The 17,533-nt window shown below is 38.4% G+C and overlaps 1 protein-coding gene across 1 annotated transcript; it reads right to left on the bottom strand.

Annotated features, from left to right (window-relative positions):
• Positions 1-804: 804 nt before the first annotated feature.
• On the bottom strand, positions 805-17,478 carry DECR1 (2,4-dienoyl-CoA reductase 1). The gene is made up of 10 exons (XM_083357963.1): positions 17,345-17,478; positions 11,124-11,323; positions 9,465-9,522; positions 9,234-9,320; positions 6,493-6,640; positions 3,440-3,539; positions 3,147-3,219; positions 2,609-2,755; positions 2,212-2,274; positions 805-946 (listed from the first exon to the last, which is right to left on the bottom strand). Exons 1-10 carry the CDS (start codon positions 17,417-17,419, stop codon positions 887-889), a joined length of 1,011 nt encoding a protein of 336 aa, XP_083214089.1. The 5' UTR covers positions 17,420-17,478; the 3' UTR covers positions 805-886.
• Between the last annotated feature and the right edge of the window lie 55 nt (positions 17,479-17,533).

The raw sequence follows: 17,533 nt of genomic DNA, 5'->3' as shown, positions 1-17,533 counted from the left end.
TTTTCTTCATAATAGAAAGTATGTTTCATAATGTATGTTTTTAAAATATTTTCTTACCAATGCCATAGGTACAATAATTATATAATTGTACTTCAAATGCAATTCCTTCTGAAAAATTATGGACACCTGTCCGATTTTCACCAAATATGAATATAGACTCACAAATCTGAATATTAAATGGTATAGTTGTTATATCAAACTGTCTGATACAGAGGCAAGTCCCATCTTAAGATTCTAGACAATTCAATGACATGAGAAATCCATTTGTTACTCAAGATAGACTACTGATCATAAACAATAGTTCTTCAATTTACTGCTGTTCATTTCACAATGTTTCAAAATTACAATGGCTTTGGAAGAAGTGATTGATGACCTGCACTCACACTTACACCTGTTGCACCACTCCTCCTGACTGCAAAACAAGCACTTGTCAACCAGCTTACATTTATGACTGGTTGCAGCATCCTGGGATCATGTGATCAAGATTTGTGACCTTTTTTTGCCAATTTCTAGCAAAAAAAAAAACCCAACACCCTTTGGGGAAGCTGGATTTGCTTAAGGGCCATGATGGTTTGCTTAATGCCTGTCTAAAAGTTGTTAAAAAATTGGGCTCAACCTCAACAACTTACGATAGAAGTTCTGGACCAAATTGTGGTCGTAAATCAAGCACTACCCATATACGAAAAGAAACTATGAAAGTATTAACATATGATAATTTGTGTATGCCTGTTAAAATACTGCTTCTAAAGAATGTAATATTGTGATTTGTAAACTTAAAATGGATACACGTGGACATACAGATAATTATCAGCAGCAGTGCATTTTATTACTAGAATACAGAACATTTTAGAAATAAGCTATATAAAAAGTCACATAAAAATGTAAATTATGAGCCTTTTGTTTTTCGTATCATTTGTTCCATCATATTCCACTGGTCATTGGTGACCTAGCATAGAAAAGAAAACAGTGTAGTTGAGATGCCGATTTTCTACTATCATCATGTAGTGTGTCGATTTAATGGGTATGACCCAGCCAGGGATAATGTTCTTAAATTGCATTCAGAGCAGAACAGATCCTCAAAGTTTTCCAAGTGAAATCAATGGGACTTAAGCTTAATACTCCAATAAAAGTATATAGTAATACGTCAAATTTTTAAGAGGAAAAATATCTCTTAAAAGTGGCTGGATGTTTTTACCAAACATCAAAAGCTGATATTGGGAGGAAAACGAGAACTATGATGGGAAGTATAGCAGAATGGAGGGCAGTATTTTTTTTTGTCTGTTTTTAAAAACAAAATTTTACAATATATCCCCAAATCCCTCCCACCCCAAACCCGCCCACTTCCCCTCCCCACTTCCCAGAGCTAAATACAGGATTATAGATACAATAATCATATTCTAAATAAAAATTATGCATAATATAAAGGTAGGTAAAGGTAAAGGTTCCCCCGCACATGCGTGCTAGTCGTTTCCGACTCTAGGGGCCGGTGCTCATCTCCGTTTCAAAGCCGAAGAGCCAGCGCTTGTCCGAGGACGTCTCCGTGGTCATGTGGCCGGCATGACTAGACGCCAAAGGCGCACGGAACGCTGTTACCTTCCCACTGTAGTGGTCCCTATTTTTCTACTTGCATTTTTATGTGCTTTCGAACTGCTAGGTTGGCAGAAGCTGGGACGAGTAACAGGCGCTCACTCTGTTACGCGGCGCTCGGGATTCGACCCGCCAAACTGCCGACCTTCCGATCGACAAGCTCAGCGTCCTAACCCACTGAGCCACCGCGTCCCTACAATGCTTAATATACAATTAACCAAATTCATAATGTGCTTTAACTCCCCTTTAACATAACTACAAACAAAGTACCAATAACAATATCCCACTAAAATCTACTCATAAGCTAAATGGAACTTTTTAGTCCCATATTTGTTCTGAATATAATTTGTCCATCTCCTCCAAACTGAAATATATCTTTCCTGTGAATGATCTTTCAAATAAGCAGAAATCTTAGACATTTCTGCAAGATTCGAAACTTTAAACACCCATTCTTCTATAGTGGGCAAACTATCCTTCTTCCAATATTGTCCCACCAGTAACCGTGCTGCTGTTATCATGTTCAACTTCAAGTTAGTTTGGAGGGCAGTATTAACCAATTAAACATCCAATGGAGTCTTCCATTTTGCAACCTTTTGTTACAAAGTTTTCCTTGTAAATTATTACCTTACGTAATTCATTGAATTCTCCAGCTATATTCACATATTCACCACCATCGATTCTAATGACCTGTAAGATTGATGAAGAGGTTGTTTCATTAAGAAATTCAAATTATCAGCTGAATTAGTTCAGTAGAGCTTTTGTAGAAGAAGAAATACCTTTAAAGTACTCAATTTCTGTGACTTACTGAACTGTACTAAATTTGTCCATAAAGCATTCTTTCCACTAGGTAGTAGGTAGTTTCTAAAAAGTTAATGAGTGATTCATAAAGCATTCTCATCAAGCTCACAGAGCTCCGTAAAAATGCTGTAATTAAATGCCTTCAAGGAATCAGGCGACACTTGTGTGAAATTACACTTTTCTAACAGCAGCAGTGAGCTTCATGCACCCAGGATCAACTTACTGCTCCATTAACCCAACTCGCATAATCACTACAGAGGTAGGTGGCAAGGTTGGCGATCTCTTCCACAGTTCCCAGACGACCACAAGGAATTCTCTGGATCACTTCTTTCTCAAATATCCCCGTGGGGTCCATGCGGCTGAAGGCTCCCTAAAGAAAAAGAGGGGGGGGAAAATGATTGCTATAGCAAAAAGATAAACAGTAAAATAAAACATGTGATCTCAAGGAAGCACTGCTCCACTCTTCCCAGAGTATTTCTATTTCTAAAAGGTCACTCACAATAACAGGAACTCTTTGAGTTACGACCCATCACAGCTCTAACTCTTGAGAGTTGTAAATTGGGTCACTCATCTGATCATCCCAATTTTATGACTTTTTTTGTGCTGGTGGTGGTTAAGCAAATTCCCAATTGTTAAGCAAACCATTGACTTCCTATGGGCGTGGCTTTGCCCCAAAATGGAGGTAAATACAACCCTCAGTGGGGCAGTGCTTCTGGACATTGCAAAGATCTCAGTTAATTTCTTAATGGGTAATAACATACCTTTGTCTTTATTGGACCTGGTTGAATCACATTGAATCTCATGCCATATCTACCCCACTCAGCTGCAAGAGACCTAGAAATCAGAGATTAAATATTCTGCATCCAAAGATTAATATAGCTGCAGCAAAATGTAAGACTGGTAAATGAGCACAGACTACAGTTCTGTGAAAAGTATAGACAGACAGATCTAAAACAAAGGTTTAAAGTAGAAGCAGTAAAACAGCTAAATTTACCTCTCAAGGAGAGAATCAAAGGTATTAAGAAAAAGTAATGCATTTTTAAGTAGTACTCACTTGCACAGGGCTTCTACACCTGCTTTGGCAGACGCACTTGGCACCACAAACCCAGACCCGCTTTCTGCATAGACTGTTGTAATGGCCAGAAATGCTGCCCCTGAAAAATACAGGAAAATAAATGTGGGCCATAAGTTATAACTTTGACCTGACAGTTGACTGAGCTTTTCTTATATTTCTTGTAGATGTATCAGTGAAGACCTAGATATTAGCATTTACATGTAAATCTTTATGGACATGTTTGTATCTTTGTATCATTTATTCATACAGATGCGCATTATGCAGTAATTTCAGTTTTTTGCTTTGTAGACTTTAAAAGCATCCATTTCAAAAATAAGAATACAATTTTAAACAAGAAATTCATACTCATGTTGACAGCACTATTTTGGCAACAGAAAGGGATGATACATACTGAATAATTGTAAAAACTATTATTTGTATTATTTGTGATTTGCAAATATGCTACCATCTATTAGACAAATAAATGAATTAATATATATTTATTTCTTTACTTTGCAGCTTAGTTCCAAAGGCTGCAGTTTTGTTGGCCAACTGTTAATAAAACAGAAACAGAGCATATCTTTGCCTACGTTTCCACATTAAGCAATAAGAATATGTTGAACATGTTGAATAGGTTGAACATGTTACTGGCAATATAAAGTTAAAGAGAAAATATATGACATATAATTAAATTGCAGATAATATTTAGCATAATTAATGATCTTATTTTTTTTAAAAAATGTTCTTTACAAATGTTGCAAAAAAGTTGCGAAATCCCCTTACAAATGTTGCAAAAAAGTTGCAAAATAATGTTTAAGCAGCCATATTTTTTATTTTATTTTATTTTATTTTATTTTATTTTATTTTATTTTATTTTATTTTATTTTATTTATTTTATTTTATTTTATTTTATTTTATTTTATTTATTTTATTTTATTTTATTTTATTAGACTTATATACCGCCCTTCTCCCGTAGGACTCAGGGCGGTTCACAAGGTTTTTATTTTTAAAAACAATACAAGAAGTTACAAAAATTAAAAACAATTAAAATAATTACACTAACCTTGAACTAAAAACCCCAATTACAATTAAAATACTATTAAAACCCGTTAATACTCTCAGTCCAGGCCAGAAAGCTCGAAGAGCCAGGTGTTCAGGTCCTGGCGGAATGAGCGAAGGTCAGGGGCAGTCCTAAGCTCTACAGGCAGCTGATTCCAAAGGGCAGGCGCACCCACAGAGAAGGCCCTCCCCCTGGGTATAGTCCGCTGGCAATCTTTTACCGGCAGTACCCTGAGAAGACCCTCCCTGTGGGAGCGCACAGGATGAAGGGTGCTTAATGCCGGCAGCAGGTGTTCCCTCAGATATCCCAGATCCAAGCCATTAAGGGCTTTATAGGTCATCACCAGCACCTTGAATCTCACCCGGAGGGCAACCGGAAGCCAATGCAGCTCGCGGAGTAGAGGTGTTACATGGGAGTATCGGGAAACCCCATCACAACCCGCGCGGCTGCATTCTGCACCAGCTGGAGCCTCCGAGTGGTTCTCAAGGGCAGCCCCATGTAGAGCGCGTTGCAGTAGTCCAATCTGGAGGTCACGAGCGCATGAGTGACAGTGCGTAGGGCATCTCGGTCCAGGTAGGGCCGCAACTGGCGCACCAGGGGAACCTGGGCAAAAGCCCCCTTGGTCACGGCTCCTATATGGTCTTCAAAACTGAGCCGCGAGTCCAGGAGAACGCCCAAGTTGCGAGCCCTATCGACAGGGGGTAACACCTCACGCCCCATCATTAAAGGTGGAATGGACTGGTTAGTCCGAGATGCCGGTATGCACAGCCACTCAGTCTTGGCAGGATTGAGATGAAGCCTGTTTCTCCCCATCCAGACCTGGACCGCCTCCAGGCAGCGGGACATCACGGCGAGGGCAGCACTGGGTTGGTTCGGGGAGGAGAAAAAAAGTTGGGTATCATCAGCATATTGATGATACCCCACCCCAAAACCACGAATGATCTCGCCCAGCGGCTTCATATAGATGTTGAACAGGAGGGGAGAGAGAACCGACCCCTGAGGACGCAATGAGGGCAGCAAAGTAATTAGCCTTCACTGTCCTCATTGCAGCAAGGTAAGACCTTATGAAGGTTCTTAACTGTAATCGGTCAGATTCGGAACAGCTGGACCTCCAACCGCTCTCTAGACCCCGTTTCTGACGCTTCATCTCCCGGAGCTCCACAGAAAACCATGGAGCCCAACGGGATCTGCGCCGGGTCAGTGGTCGCAAGGGTACAACACAGTTGAGTGCCTCAGTGGCCGCCTTTTCCCAGGCATCAACCAAGGCATCAACTGGGCTGTGAGTGAGGGCGATGGGTATAGACCCAAGTGCCATCCGGAACCATTCTGGGTCCATTAGGCGCCTGGGGCGGAACCATCTGGTTGGTTCTGCAGCCCAGCGGCAGGGGGGTGGCATAATGGAAGACCAGCCGCAGGAGATAATGGTCGGACCATGACAGGGGAACAATGACTGGTGAACCCCCTCCAAGATCATCCAACCACTGTCCGGACAGGAATACCAGGTCGAGAGTGTGACCCCCCACATGAGTCGGGCCTTGAATAAGTTGGGCCTTATTATAAAAGTCTTGCAGATATTTCCTTTGTTTTGTTTGGCTTATGTAGTGTCAGAAACAAAGCCAAGACATTTTGTAGGAGTCAGATAATCAGAGAAAAGTGATAGTCATTTTCAATCATCATATTATTACAAGGATTCTGTGAAAACTGCCTAACATTCCATAAAATGCCTATTTAGTTTGCATAATTTATATCTACAAACAAAAATATGACTGTAATGTAAAGTAACTGTTTTCTTTTTCTCCAGAAGATGGACAAGTAAAAAAAGTTGCCTCATCTTTGCAAAAGGGTTTGCTAATAAACTAACAAAGTATGAGGCTTATTTTCAGAATAATGAACTATACTAAAAACTGAAATCTCCAGACATCTGCAAGGAAATAAACATAGATGTCACTTTCATTCAGTGACAAAAAAGTGATGTTTATCAATCTCAGTTTACCTTTCTGGGCTTTAATCAATTCTTTTCCAATTTGCAAAGTTACATAAGCAGTACCATTCAAAACAATGTCAGTGATAGTCTTCCATGCATTTGCAGAAAGACGTTCAGAAGGAGAAACAAAATTTCCAGCAGCATTATTTATTATTACCTGAAATAAAGAAAAATACATTACATCTGTATTCAATTTGGTCTACAGTTTACTGGAGATAACAAATAAGCACCTACCAATTTCTACATAAACAGAAGACTAGCAGTGAAAACTTGTCATGTCAAGTAATACTTCTGGCTCTAGAAGCTTGTAGAGACTAGGAGACTATTTCAATATAGTCATGTCAAAAAATAAGTATACCCTATCTAAAATTGTTTTTTTATTTTATCTTCATTTAAATACTATATAAAGATATGAAAAAATTATTTTTGCAGTTTTTTTATTCAACAAAAATTTAACAGGTATGCCGTTTCTATGGAAAAAGTACACTCTTAGCTTTAATACAGGTACTACCTCTCTGACAGAAATAATTTCAAATAATTATTTCTTATAAATGTCTACCAGACTCTGACATTAGGAAGAATTGTTTCCCACTACTCAATGGAGATTTATTTTTTCAGCTGTGAGATTTTGAGTGTTTTCTTGTGATTAGTTGGCATCTTTTAAAACAGGATCTTCAAACTTGGCTTTGCTGGCTCAGTAATTCTGGGAGTTGAAGTCTACAAGTCATAAAAGGACCAAGTTTGAAGACCCCTGTTTTAAAATCTTCATATCCTTTCAATCTAGGTATGATACCACACTCATCAATAATAACGAATAAATAAACTAAATCTCTGAGGTTTAAATAATACAGTCTCTTCCCAGATCCTCTCTAATGATGTTCTAATCCTGTGGATCAGACCTGGTATACCTGATTCTAATTTTAGGTACTTGAGATAATGATGAATATGGGAAGTTTTCCACATGAAAAAAATTGCATTGATGTTTACTTGAATTACACATTGGACTATAAAATGTAAAAGTGGTTTGTTTGTTACATCTATCAGTATTTGTTGTGATTCCGTGCCAGCTAGTGGACCCGGCAGCTGAGTCCAGGGAATCAGAGGAGGAGGAGGAGGAGGGCCCTGGAGAGCCATCAGAGTCGGAGGAAGGCTCTGATGAACTCCAGGACTTACAAACTGATGAAGAGCCTGGCCCTTCCACTCATGCTCAGGCTGAGACCCAGCTGTGCTGAGGATGCACAGCTGGAGGACATTATAGATGCTCATAAACGCAGACATGCAACATGAGTAGGACAGAGGGAGGCAATGGGGTGGCTCCAAGGAAGGAGGAGAAGGCATTGAGAAGCCATGCCTTGGGGCTGCATAACAAAAAGGGAATGTGTGGGCAGGGCTGGTTGCTGAAGGCAACCGTTTGCAAAGGACTCCAGTTTCAAGGGATCATGTTTTGTTTGCTTTGCCTGTGAAAAATTCCCTGCTTGACTCGTGCTCCATTTGCTTTTGAACAATTCTCCGTTGGAAACGTGTTCTGTTGCTTTTGGGACAATTATCAGGTCTGTAATGCAAATAAAAGGGGTTTGTTTTCCAGCCTACTTGTTAAATAGGGGTTTGTCCTTGTGAGGGAACAAGGACTCACATAGGCTAGGGCAGAACAGTATTGTTGTAATAAAAATCAAGTACCTGTATGTTGAAATAGGTTAACAAAATAAAAAAATGAATGGTGTGTATTTTTCTCATGACTGTGTCTAAATTTGCTAACTGGCAAGTAAAACGACATTAATCATAAAGTAATCCATGCAAGTCAACCACTATTGCTTACTCCAGTGTTTCTCAACCTTGATGTGATGGAATCTGCAACTGGAGAAGGAGTGGAAGGGAATGCCGGCAATAGCATTACGGCTTCCCAGGGAAGAGGTACAATATTCCAAAGAGGACCCCAAATCAAGAGACAGCAAACTAGATGGGTAATGGAAGGGAGGAAAAGGTTTGTGTAGCCACACACTACAATCTCTCAGAATATCAATCAAAATTAGTTTTTGTCATTAGATCAAGGTTTTGAACTACAAATCCTGACACGTCACTCCAAGATATGACTTTCATTCCAGAAATTAAACTTGATATAAACAAACTACACTAGAATTTTGCCCAAAACAATTTGCAGAAAATTCTGTCAATACGGAAAATGCTCTACATCAGAGGTCTTCAAACTCGGCCCTTTTATGACTCATGGACTTCAACTCCCAGAATTTCTCAGCCAGGCATGCTGGCTGAGGAATTCTGGGAGTTGAAGTCCATGAGTCATAAAAGGGCTGAGTTTGAAGACCCCTGCTCTACATTATTGAAAGTATGCTCACAGTACAAGTCAACATTTCTACTGGGGAAATGTTTAATTAAGAGACAAGGAGCAACTCCTGAATCTACTGGATTCGGTTTTTGATAAATTATTTCTCATAAGATTCTGATTTGCTTACCTTATATCATATTATGGCTTATTTCACTGGATGGGGCTTTATGGGTATGATCAATTAGTGTATACACACACACACACACACACACACATTCTTTGTTAGCAATCCAAAAAAATTTACACAAATATATATATATATATATATTAGTTAATCTTACTTTGAAATTACAATAAAAGGCAATTTGTATTGCCTTTTGCTTGACTAGTTTACGTATATGACATTCTTTTTTGTTACACATTACGCTATTTTTCCAGGAATAATAAATCAAAAATTTTAATTACTTACATCAGGATGCCCAGCCACATCAATTAATCGACTGACTGCATTGGTAACAGATTCTGGATCTCTCACATCACATTGAATTGCATGAACCTAGTAATAAAGTAAAATAATTACATAATCACTAGCAGCAAAAATAAAATAAAATAAATTTTAAAAATATAATTTAAATTTAAATAAAATTTAAAATACTAGATTCAGATGTTGTGCACCAATATTAATAACAATTTTAAATACCTTATTTCCAGTTTTGGAAGATATTTCTTCTGCTGTTTGATTCAATACATCAAGATTCCTGCAAACAGTTATAAATAAGACTGAGTTCCTATAGATTACATAATAAAAAACCCTCCCTTTTTATGACCCTATAATCCCTTAATTTGGGTAGAGTTGGCGCAACTGGATGGAGCTGAGCGCTTACTGGCCAAATACCCTTCTGATGCCACACCGAGTTTGCAGCAAATATTTTTTCTTGGCAGCCTGGAAGAGAAACACCTGTCATTACTAAGGATTGAACTCTCAGCCTTCCCAATAGGAGGAAAGCATCTTATCCGCTAGGCCACCATGCTGCTCAATAACTTACATAACTACATACCTTGTAAAATATTTGACAACTACAAAAATATACTATATATATAGTGTTATATACTTTTGAAAATGTGGCTACAGATTCTTCATATTGTTCCTTATGTAATAGTTACTATTATCTGTACTATCTATATTATATTATATTATATTATCTATACTATACTATCTATACTAGTACTATTGATGTACTAAAGCAGGGGTGTCAAACTGCTGGCCCACAGGCTGGATGCGTCATGCTGAAACCATGCCCACCCCAGCTCTGGTAATGGGAAAAAAGTCGTGATATGTCGTGACATGTCATGTGACATTGCAAGTTTGACACTCCTACACTAAAGGGACTCAATCTTAGGGTCTTTAGGAGACTACTGGCATCTATCAGAGCCATGGTGGCGCAATGGTTAGAATGCACTAGTGCAGGCTAATTCTGCTGACCACCAGCAGTTCAAGTCTTACCGGCTCAAGTTTGACTCAGTTTTCTATCCTTCCGAGGTCAGTAAAATGAAGACCCGGATTGCTGGGGGCCATATGCTGACTCTGTAAACCACTCAGGGCTGTAAAGCACTGTGAAGTGGTATTTAAGTCTAAGTATTATTGCTACTGCTATCTTAGATGCTCTGAGAATTTATGGATTTCCCCAGAAAATGAAGAAGCAAACATGCTCTTGGGAATTTGCAGCAAGTCTGTCACTGTTGTGCCTCATCCAGTATACAACATTAAACAAAGCAAAGAGGGATTTATCCAGCAAGAGATTACTTTGTATTTATTGTTAAGGATTGTTATGCAGAGGTCTCCTTGTGCTACCAAAGAGTTGCACAGACAAGGAAGGGTACTGAGAGCAGTAAGAGTCACACAGTAACCACAAGAGTACACTGAGTTGTAAAAGCAAAAAGTATTTTACTTTGAGGTGGTGTAAGAACAAAAATGCACGGTCAAAAATAAACAGTCCAGGTCATGCACAATAGCAACAGTCCAAGGAGTAATACAAAATCTTCTTACCGGTCCAGAGGTCAATACACAGTTGTACAGGTTTATCACAGTAGTAAACCAACAGTACAGCAAAACAGAGGAAAAACAGTAATAGTAGAGAGCAGTGAATTCAGAGAGAGAAGCTACGTTCCTAACTCCCTCTTATGGCCATGAGAACACTTACACACCCATTGGCCAATTAACATCTTAAAGTCACAACATCATGGTTAATATATTTTCAACCCAACATTGTAGGCTATCACCATATGCCTAACATTTATCATCCAACTAGGATTAGTAGGAATAAAGAGAACATGGAGCTGTAATAAGTTTTGTTTTTACCGGCTTGCTATAACACATTCTGCTCCCAGATGAGACAGTGCATTTGTCATCCCTTTTCCAATGCCCGTACCACCGCCTGTGATAAAGGCCACTTTCCCATGAAAAGCATCTGGTGATAGCATCACTTTCTGAATCGGTGAAAAGAAGCCGCCTTGAGGACTCTTAGTTTGATATAGTACGTTTGTTCCATGGGTGAAATGCTGGAAAAGAAAAAGGGTCATTTTAACCTAGAGATATTTCTTAACTGTAACTATTGCATCAAGGCAGCTGCTACAGTGAATAATAGTGATAATGTGTATAAATGTTTTCAAGTATTCTGCTTTACATGTCTTGATGTTGCCATGCTCCTTACAAAAACATTTTATGTAAAGTCTGCCACTAATATTACTCATTACTTCAAGGCATGATTTGATTAACCGTGTTTAGTAAATAAATCAGTATTGGTTTACGAAAGAGTATAATGCATATAAAATAAAACTGGATTCACACAATAAACTGAGTCATAACTAAACGAACATTACCTGGCAAAGTAAGATTTCAGCTCATAATTGATTCAATGCTCCTGACATGCACCAAAACAATGTCCTTTCATTGTTTTTTCTTTAGATGATGTAATTCTGACAAGTAAATTGCCCTCAAAACATTATGCTCCAGAGGAAGTTCAACATGGTCTGCAGAAGGACATGGAAGTTTCCATTCCTATATTGGTGATCCTTAATCTGAATTGTTTATTTACATATCCCATATATCTCTGGAAGATGCTCTGTATCATTACCATTATAACAGAACCACAATGTAGGGTGTTCTTTTAAGATCCTGTTCCTATTTTAACGAGAGATATTGCTTGTAGAATGGAATGGTCTTATAGTTCCCTTTTAAATGATATAGAAAGTCTGCTTCAGAACCAAAAGTTTAACTACTACTAACTCATGGCTTTCAAGGAAGCGTTCAGTACGTAACTTCAGTCTTCTCTATATATATAATAGTCCTTTTAATCGGTGAGTTCTTAAAAGAACTGTTGTCTAATTGATGCCTCTAATTTTTGACCATGAGAAATGCAATATTCAGTTCAGTCGCCATGTACAGTTGCAAGAAAAAGTATGTGAACCCTTTGGGATTACGTGGAGTTTTGCATGAATTGGCCATAAAATGCGCTCTAAACGTCATGTAAGTCACAACAATAGAAAAACACAGTCTGCTTAAAATAATACTACACAAACATTAGCTGTTGTCATGTTTTAATTGAACATAAGATGGAAACATTCACAGTGCAGGGTGGAAAAAGTATGTGAACCTTTGGACTCAATAACTGGTTGACCCTCCTTTGGCAGCAATAACCTCAACCAAACGTTTCCTGTAGTTGCAGATCAGACCTGCACAACGATCTGGAGTAATTTTGGACCACTCCTCTGCACAAAACTGTTTCAGTGTAGCAATATTCTTGGGATGTCTGGTGTGAATCGCTCTCTTAAGGTCATGCCACAGCATTTCAATCGGGTTGAGGTCAGGACTCTGACTGGGCCACTCCAGAAGGCGTATTCTGTACTGTTGAAGCCATTGTTTTGTTGAATTACTTGCATGCTTTGGGTCATTGTCCTGTTGCATCACCCATCCTCTGCGGAGCTTCAGTTGGCGGACAGATGGTCGTACGTTTTCCTGCAAAATGTCCTGATAAACTCTGGAATTTATTTTCCCATCAATGACAACAATCTGTCCAGGCCCTGAGGCAGCAAAGCAGCCCCAAACCATGATGCTCCCTCCGCCATGTTTCACAGTGGGGATGAGGTTTTGATGTTGGTGTGCTGTGCCTTTTTTTCTCCACACTTAGTGTTGTGTGTTTTTCCCAAACAACTCAATTTTGGTTTCATCTGTCCACAGTATATTTTGCCAGTAGTGCTGTGGAACATCCACATGCTCTTTTGCAAACTTCAAATGTGCTGCAATATTTTTTTTTGGACAGCAATGGCTTCCTCTGTGGTGTCCTCCCATGTACTCCATTCTTGTTTAATGTTTTCCTTATTGTAGATGTGTCAACAAAAATGTTAGCATGTGCCAGAGATTTCTGTAGGTCTTTAGCTGACACACTAGGAATCTTCTTTACCTCATTAAGCATTATGCATTGTGCTCTTGCAGTCATTTTTACAGGATGACCACGCCTAGGGAGAGTAGCAACAGTGCTAAACTTTCTCCATTTGTAGACAGTCTGTCTTACCGTGGACACATGAACATCAAGGCTTTTGGAGATACTTTTGTAACCCTTTCCAGCTTCATGCAAGTCAACAATTCTTGATCGTAGGTCTTCTGAGAGCTCTTTTCTGCGAGGCATGGTTCATATCAGACAGTGCTTCTTGAGACCAGTAAACCCAAAACAGGTGTGTTTTTAAAGGGCAGGACAATTGTCAGCAACACATCCAATATCACCACACTGATTGGAGTCAAGATTGGCTCACTCCTGGCTCCAATTAGCTCTTGGAGAAGTCATTAGGCTAGGGGTTCACATACTTTTTCCACCCTGCACTGTGAATGTTTCCATCTTATGTTCAATTAAAACATGACAACAGCTAATGTTTGTGTAGTATTATTTTAAGCAGACTGTGTTTTTCTATTGTTGTGACTTACAACAATAGAAAAACACAATTACTTCTTCCAATGAAAGACTTAATGAACTCTATTCTACAAGGAAATTCTATGTACATCCAGAAAGAACAAGACAGGGGTGTCTTTTATCCCCCTTATTATTTATCTACTGGAATTGCTAAATGAGTAAAAGGATTACAAAGTAAAGCACATAAGTATAAACTTTGTGCTTTTGTTGATGACTTGTTTTTGATTTTGCAGGACCTGATAGAGAACATTGAATAGGTTATGAGAAAGGTTAAAATATTTGGAGAAGTGGCAGGTTTAAAAAGAAATAAATTAAGGATGACAATATTGACTAAGAATATGAATGCAGAAGAGCAGAGGAAATGGAATTTAAAATCTGATTAAAGTTATGAAACAGATAAAGTATTTGGGGGTGATTCTCATTAATGAAAATTCTAATTCTAATGATATATCGAGATCTACTGATATTTGAAAAAGATACAAACAAGAAGATAAAAACAAGAGAACAATTAGTAAGTGAAAGATTTGTTTGAGATTGGTTTAATTATTATATGATCTTTGAAAGATTAAACTTTTGAATTTGCAGGAATTAAAAATTGCTAAAATTTATAAAATGTTTTTAAGATGAATCTGGAAGATGAATTTTTTAAAGATTGTACAGTAAAATGGGCAAAGTTTGGCTACAATATAATGCTTGACTGATGGGAGAATGTATGGACCAATGATTTAAAATTACTTTGAATTATAGTCTGATTTTTTTTTTTAAGATGATGTACCATTGGTATTTGAGCCTCGATATAGACTGATAGAAGGGACGCGGTGGCTCAGTGGATTAGGACGCTGAACTTGTCGATCGGAAGGTCGGCAGTTTGGCGGGTCGAATCCCGAGTGCCGCGTAGCAGAGTGAGCGCCTGTTACTCGTCCCAGCTTCTGCCAACCTAGCAGTTCGAAAGCACGTAAAAATGCAATTAGAAAAATAGGGACCACTACGGTGGGAAGGTAACAGCGTTCCGTGCGCCTTTGGCGTCCAGTCATGCCGGCCACATGACCACGGAGATGTCCTCGGACAAGCGCTGGCTCTTCGGCTTTGAAACGGAGATGAGCACCGCCCCCTAGAGTCGGACCGACTAGCACGCATGTGTGTGCGGGGGAACCTTTACCTTTACCTTTATAGACTGATAGTTTTGGAAATGCAACCCAAATCCAGGTACATTCTATCATATGTGGTGATCTTGTAAATATGCTAAATCGTGTTGGATAAATGTAATATTGATAATGCAGAAAATATTCAGAATACAAATATTAATGAAACCTGAAACTTTTCTTCTAGGTATTATGGACAGACCAATTGAAAAACAGTTTGGAACTTTATTTCTTTCCATGGTGACTTCTGTAAGGCTTATATATGCTAAGCACTGAAAGAAAACAGGGACACTGTTGAAGAGTGGGATTCACTGAATTAGCAGATATGGCAAAATTAACTGTTCTGATTAGAGACAACAGATTAGACAAATTTATAAGAGACTGGAAGCCGTTTGTGGATTTTCTACAGGTTAAATACAATGACAGATGGTTAACAGAGGGATTTGAAGATTAGTTTTAACTTTGGGGTAACCTATTGACTATTGATGTTGGGTCAATTTGATTATTAAACAAATAGATTTCCACATCAGGGATATTTTTGTTATACTATTTTTGTTAAATACAATGGGAAAGTTTATAACTAGTTGTAGAGCCGTTATATAAGGGGAGGGGAATATATTACTTTTTATATGTCTTTCAGCATTCAGCTCTGGTGGATTTTTTTCTTGTTTAATGTAGATGTATTTGATATTTGGGCTTTTTTTTCTTTTGCACACAAGATTTTTCTTTTTGTTGCTAGTATTGGATATTTGTTAGTTTGTTTCTTTTTCCTCCTTTTCTCTGTTTTGCATTTTATCTTTGGTGATAAAAGAATAACATTTGTTTTTAAAAAAGAAGTAGCAAGTGATTACAAAAAAGCATTGCATCAAATTCTATTCTGCTTAAGTGTTAATCTGGAAGTAAATAAGGAAAAGATTACAAATCTGTGTTTTTTTTTAAACAGCTGGGATAGTGTCACAAGAAATTGGATAGTTTGAGCAAACTGCAATTTGAAGGTATGAACTTTGTACATATTGGCGCTGAAATCATTGATTTGAGAAAAATGGGTAAAGATAGATTAGAACTACCATTGATGTTAAAAGGGGATTATGATGGGTGAATCATTACAAATAAATTACAGTAGTTCATCTAAAAATTAGGCTAATCACCCATATGTTAAAAAAATTACACAGGAGTTTCACGTTATTAGCAAGCTGCTTCTTTTGGTTGGTAAATAGCATTACCCATAATATAAGCTGCACTTATGTGCAAAATTCCCAGTAAAACAGCTCCAAAAGATATTTTTATCTATTAAGTGATTCACTAACATAATACATGTGTTGCCATTTGTTTTATTTGAACTCCTATAATTAAAAGGCATTTATTACTATTACCATAACATCTGCATTTATAGATTACTGTACCACTTAATCATAAAGTTGTAAAGAAAAAACTATATGAGAAATTGAATCAAGTGGGGAAAAAAGATTCTAGGCTGCTAATGAGATAACAAGAGCACTATGCTCTCTAGGGTAAAGGTTACTAGCAAGCTAAAAAAAATGGTAAAAGTTACACAAGTTTTACAAAAGAATCCCAGCAGGAGCTAATTTGAGCAACAGCAGCAAATATTTTGAACTAGTGCCCAGACAAAGTTTTAAAAAAACACCCACTAAACTCTTTAAGAATTTGTTGTAGGTGTATTAATAAGAAATATTACTAAAAGAACCACAACATTTTTAGGCAATTTATAGCAAACAAAAGTCGGCCAGATCTCCCCTTCCAACGAAGTTTGGCAGGACTCCTCTTTATTTATTTAGCAGAGGTCATATCACAGACACACACATACACACACACAAAACACAGGATATATTAATTAAGATAAAACCATAATAAAATCACTTTAATATGGAGCCAAGGAACTGCAATGGGATAGATGTTATAATGGGGTATATGCTATAATGGAGTGTATAGGGGCACGTACCCCATATAGACTACCTCCACGATGGTAAACCCCGGGCAACTCTCTTAACAGAGGCTATATACATGGCGACTGAACTGGATATTGCATTCCTCATGGTCAAAAATTAGAGGCAACAATTAGACAACCGATTAAAAGGACTATTATATGTATAGAAGTCTGAGGTTACGTACTGAACGCTTCCTTGACGCTTCCTTGAAAGCCACGAGTTGGTAATAAACTTTTGGTTTTAACCATTTACTAGTTAATAATACTAATAGTTTCGGGGGTTTAATTATTACTAGTTAATAGTTTCGGGGGGCGAAATCTAACTTATTATTCCGCATCTGTCCAGATAACGGTGTTATCTTTCACTACTGCCACAGCACTGCACTTCCAGGGTCTCTTTTTTGGGGGGAAATAAAACGCTCAGGGCGCCGTTTCGGGACTCGCTAGAAACGGCAATTATAAAATCACCGCCTCTCTCAGAGAGTTGAAACGGTGCCCGAAGGAGAAGAGGAAGTTTTGAGCTTCTCACCCGCACAGTTGCCGAATAAAGCCACGGAGCAAATAAAGTCTGCGAGCCGAACCGAGCGAACACACCCACCGCCATCTTCCCCCTCTACAGCGGAGCTTCGGAAACGCTTCGCCTCTAGACGGCTGAGATGGGACCGAGGCTTGGCAGGAAGCCCCGCCCATATTTTTGCGGAGAACGGCAAGCCACGCC

The sequence above is a fragment of the Vipera ursinii genome (assembly GCF_947247035.1).
Source record: "Vipera ursinii genome assembly, chromosome: 3".
Classification (NCBI taxonomy): domain Eukaryota; kingdom Metazoa; phylum Chordata; class Lepidosauria; order Squamata; family Viperidae; genus Vipera; species Vipera ursinii.
The sequence above is the reverse complement of the archived record's forward strand: the minus strand, read 5'-3'. Positions and strand labels throughout refer to the sequence as shown.

Bases quoted from the DNA above. Each gene is read 5' to 3' on its own strand.
- DECR1 (XM_083357963.1), bottom strand. From the start codon at position 17,419: ATGGCGGTGGGTGTGTTCGCTCGGTTCGGCTCGCAGACTTTATTTGCT. The intron at 9,321-9,464 runs GTATTTAAAATT...CTTTATTACTAG, and splicing joins CTTCCAAAACTGGAAATAAG to GTTCATGCAATTCAATGTGA. The intron at 3,220-3,439 runs GTGAGTACTACT...TCTGATTTCTAG, and splicing joins GGTGTAGAAGCCCTGTGCAA to GTCTCTTGCAGCTGAGTGGG.